Source organism: Hoplias malabaricus, chromosome 10 (assembly GCF_029633855.1).
Source record: "Hoplias malabaricus isolate fHopMal1 chromosome 10, fHopMal1.hap1, whole genome shotgun sequence".
Taxonomy (NCBI): domain Eukaryota; kingdom Metazoa; phylum Chordata; class Actinopteri; order Characiformes; family Erythrinidae; genus Hoplias; species Hoplias malabaricus.
The window spans coordinates 25466464-25478534 of record NC_089809.1 but is presented as its reverse complement, the minus strand read 5'-3'; the positions used below and the strand labels follow the sequence as shown (position 1 = coordinate 25478534).

Sequence of the window (12071 nt, the reverse complement as noted above, 5' to 3'; positions counted from 1 at the left end):
GTATATCATCTCTTTAAAGAAAGAAAAACAGCCTGGTATCCAATGGCTTTTGACTGGCAATTAAAAAATTGAAGGATAGTACCTGATCTTAGTACTCTACACACATGGTATTCATGTGGAAACCATACCATTTAAATGTCATATTGCTTATAAAAGTTATTTAAATTCAGTGCTAAATTGTCATCATATTTTAGTAGTATTTTTTTGAACATTTATGAATTGTGAAATGTGAAGCGACATGGTTAACGTATAGCTGTCATGGCAACTCAGATTTTGATGGTCAAAAATGTCAACATACTTTGCCCATTATCCTTTAAGGAACACTAGGTACGATTTGCAGTTTTGCTCCTGGGCTTCCCCCACAGCTGCAGACTGTAACTTGTGCAGTACTGTACGGAAATCAAGGAGGATTGGGGAAGGAGAGGTAGTGGTTTCCTACCCCCTTCCAAAACGTACATAAAGCAGTTTCTGCAGTGCTGACTCTGGCATAGCAATGGCAATCCCCTTAACACAGTGTATTTTAATAAATCACCTGTTCCTAACATTATAATTCATTCATTCATATAAAAAAGCAAACCATTCAAATCATGAGTAATCATTTTCCCTGACCTTTAATATGCGATTTATGTTCATCTGGTTCGGTCTCGTTAATGAATTGTGTGTTAAACTTGGGAAAAACTATATTTTATACCTTGTAAAATGTTCTGTTGTATTTCCCAGTCGGAAAAGATGTGCTTGTAGTCCTGAAGTCCACATTTTGATGCTGAAGTGGGTATTACTGATCCCTAGGAAAATCTTACGCAAACTCAGTGTGACCTTCAGCAGTGGCACTTTACACAAAATTTGAGCTACAGGTGAGAATAAATCAGAATAGACAAAATAGGTTTTGTTAACAGAGAGTGACCATATGCCCCCTTTTTCTGGACATGTCCAGTTTTTTGGGATGTAAAAAAAAGCATCTGCCTGGGATTTCGCATTGATTTATGCCAGGATTTTCTTCCATCTTCTGTGTGTGGATTTACACAACACCACAGACAGAGCAGGGCCCAAACCAACAACCCCAGGACCCTGGAGCCGTGTGACTACACTTCCTGTTGTGCCACCGTGCCCCCCTCAAACATTAATATAATGCTGTTATTTCATTTCACATTTCAACAACCGTATTAAAACTTGCTTGTATACTACTTAGGCTACAATAATTAGGCTAACAACATGTCTAATGTATTTAGGTTTTTTTCACTGTCAGAAAAACTCACTGTAGGTGGTACCCCCAAGTGTACATATTCAGTACTTTTAATCAGGGAACATCGTTTTATCATAATTGTGGACATAAGGAAATTACAAATATTCACATCTCCCTCTGGAGAAGAGAATGTAATGTACGTTTAGGGAACCCAACTAGACTTTAAAATCATTGCTGTACTTTTAAAGGACATTTACACAGTTTGTACCTAAAAATAATGTTCCTCTACTGTGCCTTTTTTCAGAGAGTGTACATTTTAATTTGCATTATTGTTATAATGCATATAACGGTAAATCAATTGTCACAGCTGTCTTGTCCCACACTGTGTCATAGCAACACTAAATAGTATTGAAGTAAACATTTGGAAGTAGAACAACTGAACAATTTTCCCTTTGTCTTAGTTTTATAACAGGTACTGATGAAAGCAACCGCGAACCTGAAATGGAAAAGCGGAAAAGAAAATATATGTATGTATGTGATAAAAGCAAACTGTAATATAACTTAAATAATTATTTTCAGTAGCTTGCACAACTCTACTTACTACTGAGCTGTTTTATAGTTGTCACCTAAATTAACACGCTCTAAATTCAGCTGATCTCAATAACCACTGCGACCAGTTTCAGAGTCTGCACAGGAACCAAGGTTCTTGACGTCACCGTATGTATGTACTTTGAAGAGAGTCAGGGCTAATTTGACCAACTATATTTCTTTGCAGACCGGAAGCCAGCAAGTGGGAGGGGCGTACGCAGCAAGGGGGCGGAAACCAGCAAGTTTTTATATAGTTCATTTATTCAGTTTAATTTATTTCAGAAATACACCATATGTACAAATATGAGGACAGTTTTTTAATGAATGTATTCTACATTAAGTTGCACCCATTACTAACACAGATGTGCAGACGTGCACACACTGCCTCTCTAATCCCTGCAGAGAAATACCGGCAATAGAATAGATGCTCTGGAGTAGAGAAACATGAACCTAATGCCAGGTGAAGAATATATAGCACCCCAGCACTGGGCTGTGCAGATGAACCCATATTTACTGTCATGGCTCTTGTTAGGAAGTGAGTAGTAGCCTGTATGTAAGCAAACATTATCATTCTCAGTACATGTCTCAGTTAAATGGTTATTCTCTTTTTATTGCAAGAATTTCACATATTGAGCCAACCACAAACAAGTCTGTAAATCACATAATGCTGAAAATGTAAATAATAAAATAACTAGGATACCTATTTTGTGCATGGCATTTTATGCAAAGCAGGACATCACAGTTTACCTGACAGCCTAGGTTTCTAAAAGTATCAAACTATACACACTGTCTGAACTGTGGTGTTTACGGGGCCCTGCAGTCTACTATCTGTGCCTTCTATCTGACCAACTCTCTGTACTGAGGTGAGGGGCCAGCTACAGGCCAGTTTTCATGTCTTAAAAATTCTGGGGTGAGGGGCATGGCGTAACCACAAACATCACATTGACCCTGAGACCCTGCTCATCAACACAAGCTTTTCAAAAACAAATAAAAAGGGTTCTTTAGCCTCTGGGTCATCTCCAGAGCTTTTATGCCAACTCCATATCTCGAAGCCAGCGACGTGCTTGAGTCGTGCTTAAAATGTTCTTCCGCGCTCACTCGAGCTGCACGGCCCGAATTTGTGAATTAGACTTGGGATGTGGTATATTTCACATGTAGGGGGCAGTAGTGCGGGTCGGTGCGGCGTATGATTTAAATCCACCTTCGAGGAAGAAGCTGCACGTTGACATTGGGGGAGAAACTGATATCAAATAGAAGCTGAAGTAAGACTTTTTTGTTTTAGATTTCACACACAAATATTCATCGCATGTTTGTGCTCCTAGGACATATGATACAGATTTAATGGGTATAGTTTCCCTGTTAGTAACATAGGGGTATCAGTCAGAGCCGAATAAAAAGGCGCTTGCCTGAAACATCATCCTTTCATATGGGGAAATGAGGGGCATTGTGTACTAGTTTAACACATCAGTGAAGGTGTTCGCACACACCTTGCTTGTACACAAAATGCTTGTGTATGACTGCTTAACCTGTGAGACAATGTGAATCTGTTTGTATGAATTGTCCTCACTGAACTTCATCAAAGTCATGATTTGAAAAAACCCCTCCAGGGAAAGTCGTTTTTTTCTCTTCATTTTAAACCTTTAACGTGCACATGGTGTTTATGCTGGAAGAACAACATGCGCAAAGGAAGCAGTATGAGGCTTTTACCAAAGACAGGCTTAAACATATGGATTCAGACAGCTAAGTTTTCTAACGTCACAAACCTAAGGACCCCATGCTGTCAACTTGTAGGAATGTTTTCCATGGGTTGATTTTTCTTGAAAATAACTTCAGGTCAGCAGAGATTAGTTTTTATGTGTTTTTAAAAGATGACTGGATGGGGGACTTAAGACTTGGAAAGGCTGAATATATTTGAGTGACGTTTGATATTTATCTCACTGTTTCTTATTCAATGGAAGGGACAGAGAAAGCAACCATCTGATGTCACAGTACATGTGATACATTAGATATATAAACAAATAGGGAATCCATTTTCCTAATTTTCAGAGTTGCTGCCCATCTCTTTTGAAATGTATTCTAACAAGTAAAGAAGGGATGCAGGGAAGCATATTTCAGAATTTAAAAATATTTTATAATATACAACATTCAAACATAAAAAGTGAACTCCAAGATGTGATTAAATTTAGAGAACACTTGTGGATTATTCACACTTCATGGTGCTAATCTGGCCCTGGTGCTAATTTCTTTAATTATATGACAAACCCTAATTATTTGGCAACATTCATCATTCTGCAAGAAGGCAAGTTGCACCAAGATGTCTGAAAGGTTGTTCAGACGAAGTTTGATAAAATGACCCTTTCAGCCATTGAAAGAGAGGCTGGTTCCAAGTGGTGATTTGTAACATATTGAAGCTTTACAAGGCCAGTTCTTCACTCATGTCATTAAAAAAGTTGGTTGTCCAAGTAATAAAAATGTGAGAGAACAGACTCTCACTAGAGAAACGATTCGACACTGCAGCTGCATTTGCTCACCAGTTCAGTAGTGAATGGACAACTTTCTGTCTCAGCATACAGTGTCTCACTGTCTGAGAGAATTCCCTCTGAAATCTCACTCTGCAGTGACCTCTTATACAGTTACATGGCAACGTGAATACTGTGGAGGAAGCTGAAGTAACAGTGGAACAACATCAGACAAGCAGGGTGAGAAATTGATGTCCTGCAGGAGCGGATGTGCGAAAGTCTTTTTAGAGAAAGGACCTCTACATTCCTTACTTATTTCCCTAAAGAATTTCATTTGTAAGCAACTAATAATTTCAGATTTAAGTTTTATGCTGTGGTAAAGAATACTACTAATTGTTAGAAAAACTTTAAACTGTGATAAACAGTGACTTTGAAATTTAGGAAAATGTCAGTTATCTATTTTTTTCCCAATGTTGTACAAGTAAAATTGTTTACTAATAAATATCATTGGCTTATTTGAAAATTAAGATAACTGTATTCAGGAGTACTAATTATTTCAGATCTGCTGCTAAAAAATGTATTCATAAAAGCAGGGAAAAAACACCTTGTTTTTACAACATAAATATATTTATATAAGTGTGATATGACTTGATTAAAAATGAATTTCAAAGGCTCTTGCTGTTATTGTACTTAAATGATTGTAAAACACATTACTATGTATGTTTTCCATTATATTAGTCACTGTCTTTATGGTCAAGAATGTCTTAGGTCTATGTGGTTTGTTTATTAGTCTCCCTACATTTTCTGATATATATTTTTTAATCTGTTATTATTATTCATTTTTATTTATTTTATTTTTATTTTTTATTTTTTATTTTTTATAATTCAATTTTTTTTTTACTGTGATCACAAAGGAGGAGCATTCAGGATGGGTGCTTCTGTCTCTACTCCCGCTACCACTGTGAAAGCAGATGCAGTGACGGTTCCTTCTCAATTTGGTAATGCCTCACCTCCACAGGGCTGCCCAATGCACCAGGAAAGCCAGAAAGGTAATGTTACATTTCAAATTTGACTTTAATAGTACTTCTCCCTGGTTATATTACATCAAATGGGTGAATGGTTAGAGACTGATATCATGTCACCACCATTCCCAGGTATCATTGAGCACAGGTGCTTATTTTGCCGGAAAATTCATCAGTGAATAATTTTTTATCCAATTTGCTGTTTGTCCTTTTTATAATTATTTGAAATCATCTATTTATGATAGATATTTATGATATATAATATCATCTATTGTCACTTTAAATCTTAAGGTTCATATCCATCTGAGTGCCCCATGCATACAGCTGAATCTCCTGCTCCAGCTTCTACTGGTCCAATCCACCAAGACCGGGCCTATGAGTTTGTGGAGTGCCCAATGAGGGCTGCCAAAGCAGACACACAGGGATCAACTGACATTGATCCAACAAACATGGTACACAACCTCTTGCTATTAGATTCTCATTTATTTGTTTACACTTTTAAATTGCAAATTAACTGACCTCTCTCACTAACCTTTCTTTCTTTCTTTCTTTCTTTCTTTCTTTCTTTCTTTCTTTCTCATATTTTAGATGCCACCCCCTAACCAAATGCCAGCTCCTGACCAGCCTTTCCCTTTACCTGTTAACAGAGAGGAATCCTCGATCCCTAGAGCTGGCTCAGATAAAAACTGGGTTTATCCTTCAGAACAAATGTTCTGGAATGCCATGTTGAGAAAAGGGTAAGGTGTTATATGTTTTGCTATGCTTTAATCAAATTTATAGGTTTTAACTTTATCCGAAGTATTTTTTAAAAAATTTCCAGCAGTAGCAAGAACATGGCATTCTTTAACCACACATTAGGGTATAACAACATTTGTAATTAATGATCAAATAATCATTCGTCAGAAAATCTGATTTAAATGTGCCTCATCCATTTAAAATAATGCTGAATGTGTTTTATCTTTTGCACAGATGGCGTTGGAAAGATGATGAACTTTCCCAACCTGACATGACAAACATCATCAAGATCCACAATCGCAACAATGAACAAGCTTGGGAGGAGATCCTTAAGTGGGAAGCACAGCATGCTGGGTGAATAAATCTCCACTTAGCTTAGACAGACATTTGTTTTCTGCTACAGTGCCAGTAATGATGAATTGGAGAGCTAATCCTATTACCTTCTCTGGCATTCTTGTGAACTTGTATGTGTAGCTGGGCTTTAGAATTTTTTTCATATTTTTAACCACTATGGTTTGTGTTTCTGTTTTCTAGTGAATGTCCTTGTGGTCCATCTCTGAAAAGGTTTGGTGGTAAAGCAAAGGAATTTTCACCCAGAGCAAGGATACGTCATTGGATGGGGTATGACATTGATCGGTCATAAATACATTTCTGGAAACTAGCTTGATTTGTGTAACTGCATCTGTGTCATTTTTTTTCTCCCTTTTTATTTTGTAGGTATGAGCTGCCTTTTGACCGGCATGACTGGATAGTAGATCGCTGTGGAAAAGAAGTTCGTTATGTGATTGACTACTATGAAGGAGACATTGACAAGGACTCGTATCAGTTCTCCATCTTGGACGTGCGTCCAGCTTTGGACTCTCTCGGTGCGGTATGGGATAGAGTAAAGGTGGCCTGGTGGCGTTGGACATCTTAAACTTCCCAGAATCTAATAGGTAGAATGTAAATAGGAAGAATATACATATACAATCGCAATTTCTGAAAAAGTTGGGATGTTTATTTTTGTAAAAAAACTAAAATCTGATTTGTCCTGCCTGTCTCCAAAGGGTACATGGTGTAGTTTCTGCAGTGCTGAGCACAGAGTAGCAATGACAGAAGCTATATTCTCCACATTACAGGCCAGTGAATCATCACAATGATTTTGAAGCTGTAATTTCAAGTTAAAAATACTACTGCTACCTATTGATGCTTTAGTACTTTGAAAAGGTTTAGGGAATTGAAATCTGTGTTTAGAGAAAAGCTGGAACCCACTGATGAATATGATGAATGTGATCCAAAAGACTGCACCGAATGAGAAACTGAATTTCCATCGTCAGAAACATAAGTGAGCAGCTGCATCAAGAAAATATGGACCATTTACTGATATGAGTTGTGATTAGTGAGACTTGCATATCTGTGGAGGTATAGTTTGGAATGTAAGAGAGACATGCTGTCAATGTCAGAGTCTTTCCTGATGAGTCAGTGGTTATTTCACCAAGACAATTCCAGGATTTGTTCCGCACATGCTACAATAGTGTGGCTTTGTAGACACGGTGGGTGTGTGTTTAACTGGCCTGTCCAGATCTGTCTCCTGTGGTGCATTGTGAAACGAAGGATCAGACAGCAGCCACAATGGACAGTTGAGCTTAAATCTTGTCTTGCAGGAATGAGAGAAAACTCTATTTTCAAAAGTGCAGTTAGCATCCTTCGTTCCCAAATGACTGAAAAGTGATGTAACACAGTGATACAAAATTACGCTGTCCCAACTTCTTTTGTGTCTGTTGCAGGCATCATATTCTACTTTTATTAATATTTACAGAATGCAATTAAATTGGTTGTGAAACATGGGGAAAATATATCTTTGTAAGTTTCAGTTAAATAAAGTTTAAATAGAATTAACTAATCACAGAATCTTGGTTTTATTGCATTTTAACCAAAATCCCGACTTTTCCAGAAATGGCTTTTGAACATAAAAACAGTGTTTTTGAGCATTACGCTGATATTGATGTACGGTGATAAAGCAGATTTTAATTCATACAGATTGCTTGCTGGAGATGAAGGTGTTTGCTTAACTCTGTCATTATTATTTTAGTTCTGTCCAATTTTGGAATATACTTTACATACACTCAGTTTTCTAAATTGTAAATGCAAGTTTTTTGAGAATGTTTTTTTGTGCCGTTTAGGACACAGATTAAGAGAACATCAAGCCCAAATGCTCTTTGTTAGTCATGAATTAAAATACTACATTATTGATTTTGTTTGAATGAAGACAGCACATGTCACATTTGGTTGTGTTGAAGCTATTTATAATGGTTGTTATAAATGCAAAACATAGTAGTATTTCAATTTATAAAAAGCTACACTTCCTGCTTTTAATTAGAAAAGAACACAATGTTTTCCTTTTCATTTTTTTCTTCTTAATATTATGAAGCTTGGATTATATCTTCATTTTAACCAGGCACTGTTCGGTAAGGACATTTGAACTAGTGTTTCCCCTTTAGTATTATTATTGAAATTATAAAAGTGAAAAATACTGTGACACAGTGGAACGTATCATAAAGGAATGACTTTTTCATTCTGAAGGAACAAAATGTTCTGTGTGATTTTATTTCCAGATTAGCAGTTTAGACATTCACTCTGCTTTTCACACAACTGCTGATATCTGTTGGTATTATAAATTAAACCATAAAAAATAAACATTTAAAATAATAAAAAGAATAATAATGTATACTGATTGCTTTAACTTATTGTTTGTGAGGTCACTATGGCCTGAGGTGTCTGTTCAAAATGTGTTTTTCTATGACTTTTATTTTGTTTCCCTGAATTTCCACTGAAGTAAACAAACATGCGATGGACTCTTGGTCTCTTTCATTTAGTTGTACCTAAGATTTTTATATAGATATTTATATTTGAAATCACTGTGTATACAGTTTCTTATTCTTTATCTGTGGGTTTTTGCGGAGTTCGAATATGAAATCACCTTCCAACAAAATAATTGAATTGTTTAAGCCACCACCAGATGGCATCCTTTCCACATGCAATTTTCTCCGTGGTCATTTTCTTAGTATTTCAGATGTCTAGATAGAGTGGTAGGATTGTGTAGGACAAGATATTTTTGTTCTAGTCATGTCTATATAAAACAAAAAGCCACTGTAGGGTAGCATGCATAAGCCCAACATGACAAAAGACCTACCTTATTCTAACAAAGTGTCAGTTACTACACAGGGGGACTGATTTCTCCCAGTGTTTTATGACAACACATATGTTGTAATACACCTTTATACACGATTGTGTGTGTTTATGTTCATATATATTTTATGAAATACTTTTGAAGGTGCCATATAGCTTTATGAACGTTAGTGAATTGTCAGGAATAAACAGGGTAGCAGTCACAAACTCTGGAATCGAAACTGAAAATAACATACTTGGTCAGAAGAGAGAAGACTCTGAAATGACCTGAGACGAGGGTGGCTGCTGGGGTATCAGGTGGTTGTGTACTTGTACTGAGTGGGTGTGGGAAAGAGCTTTTCTCACAGCAAGATTAAGCCTTGAGTTCTGTCTTGCAGCCCACTTAGCATGTGGGGTTTGGTGTGGTTTTGAGCTTCCTGGAAGCCCTGCTCTTATTGGTCAGTGAAGCTACAGTGTTTGTGATTATACTTAGGCATGTGTTGAATACCTTGCAAACTCACAACTTGCTTATCTTTTGTAAATATTAAAAAATATGTGAATTTGAGGCATGCAACTCAACAACAAATTTGGGACTAAGGCATTTTTATCACTGTGTCACATCTTTCCTCCATTTTTTTTGTACATATGACTCAATGAATGACTCATCCCATATTTCAGAGGGCTTAAAGTTCACACACATTTAACAGTTGTATCATGCATTGCCTTACACAATTTTTTTACACAAATTTTTCTCTGGATTCCTTGAATCATGTCAGAATATTATGGTAAAGGACCTAAATTATTGTTCCAAATTTTGCAGTGTGTTGCAAACATCATAGAAAATAATTATTAATTATTTAATTATTAATTAATACTTAATTACTTCATATTTTTTATTTATTTATTGCACAAACAAGGCAAATCATACAATCAGATTTGTCACTGAAAACACTAGAAATCCATGTATGTTTGTTAAAAAGTAAAGAAAATGAACAAATCACAGATTTGTTTTTTTTTTTATTGCATTTAAGAAAAAGAGGTTTGTTCTTGTTACATTTCCAGCCGCATTGCTGCTAGGCACAGAGCAGATATACAAACAGGCTGTAACAATTCAGTGTAGATTATCCCCTACACCACACCAACAACACCCTACCAACTCACCGCCACCAGACCACTTCTCTTCAGCCTGCTTTTATTCACATGTCTGAACCTAGTACCTAGTACAATAACCAGGCTTTGTGTACTTGTCACAACTGTATTCATAATTAGAACACCCACTGCAATATGTGATCATCATTATTGTTTGTGTACATATGTGAGAGTGAGTTTCAGACTTAGAAACAGTTGTGGACTGAGTAATGTACCACAAAACCTGACCTATTCTACACCGATCAGCCATAAAATTATGTCCACCTCCTTGTTTCTACACTCACTGTCCATTCTCTTAGCTCCACTGACCATACAGGAGCATTTGGTAGTTCTGCAATAACAGACGTTAGTCCAGCTGTTGTTCTGCATAATCTGTATACCTCTTTAACACTGTTCTTCAGTTGTCAGGACCACCATGGAGCAGGTATGGTTTGGCTGGTGGATCATTCTCAGCGCTGCAGTGACAGGAATGTAGTGGGTGTGTTGGTATGAGTGGATCAGACTCACTCACTCTCCACTCTCTTAGACACATATTGTTGTTCCACCTTGTAGATGTAAAGTCCGAAACAGTAACTCATCTGGTGCTGCATAGTTTGTGTTGGTGGTCATCTTGTCCTTCATCAAATGGTTATTAGACACTGACCACAGGAAACTGTTGGCTGGATATTTAAAATTCTCAGTCTAGCAGTGACACTGAGGGATTTAAATATCTAGCAGCACTGTTGTGTCTGATCCACTCATGGTCAAAAAAAGGGGAGGGAGGGGAAGAAGCCACGAAAATGGAAAGGAATAGACGTGAGGAAGAGAGATTAAGAAGGAGAAAGTTAAGAGGAGGAGTAAAGAAAAGGGGATGATGGAAAAGAGGGAGGAGTAGTAGGAGAAGAGAGAAGAAATGAAAGGGGGTTGAAAAGGAACAGATGGAAGGAAAAGTGAGAAGGAAGAAAGAATTAGGAGGACAGAAAGGAGGAAGGAAGAGACAGGAGGAAGAGGAGGGTTGGTTACAAACGAGGAGAAGAGATCCAAAAGAAAGAGAAGGGATAAGAAATTACAGGAGGAAAGACGTCTCTAAATGTGGTTTCAAACTCAAGTTCCACATTGACATAGCACAGGTGAGAGTTCTGCCCGTCCACAGTGAAAGGATAAAAGCTGTTTCTGAGTTGTAAGTGGTAAATGCAGAAGGATATATTTAAAATAAACCATGCATTCAAGCAAAAAAAAAATAAATCCTCAGCAGCACACAATCCATCATATTTCTCTTGAATGAAGAGGTGTATGGGATGGAGACTGTTTTCTCTCCACCCTGAAAAGTAGCATTATTAAAATATCACTGATTAAATACAGTGGTTAAATACTGTCAAGAGCATGGCAAACCAGCAGGCAGCAACAAAACATTAACCATGCAGCCATCTTGGCAAATCAGAAACCTTATATAACCATACACTCTTAAAAACCACGTTTCTATATGGGTTTTTTATTAAAGGAAATGGTTCAATATAGAACCCCAAAGACTTGAAGAACATTTTGCATGATTAAAGTGTTCTATGCATCATGAAAGTATTCTTCAGATCAATGGAGAATGTGCTCCATTGAGATGGTTCCAATAGCCTACTTTAGAAAAGGGTTCTATATGCCATCAAACGTACTTTTTTTGTCACAATGTCAGGCTTGTTCCAATAGAAGAACTGATTTTTGTTCCATACACTAGCCTTTTTAAAAAGGTGCTATGCAGAACCATCTATAGCACATTCTACATCAATCAATGTAATGATGCAAAGTACCCTTTAATCA

At 37.0% G+C, this 12071-nt stretch overlaps 1 protein-coding gene across 1 annotated transcript; it reads left to right on the top strand.

Moving 5' to 3' along the window:
- Positions 1-2935: 2935 nt before the first annotated feature.
- hccsb (holocytochrome c synthase b) lies at positions 2936-8806 on the top strand. The gene is made up of 7 exons (XM_066683135.1): positions 2936-3033; positions 5145-5279; positions 5544-5704; positions 5841-5989; positions 6222-6341; positions 6522-6608; positions 6705-8806. The coding sequence occupies exons 2-7, from the start codon at positions 5159-5161 to the stop codon at positions 6901-6903; spliced, it is 837 nt and encodes a 278-aa protein (XP_066539232.1). The 5' UTR covers positions 2936-3033; positions 5145-5158; the 3' UTR covers positions 6904-8806.
- Positions 8807-12071: the final 3265 nt, after the last annotated feature.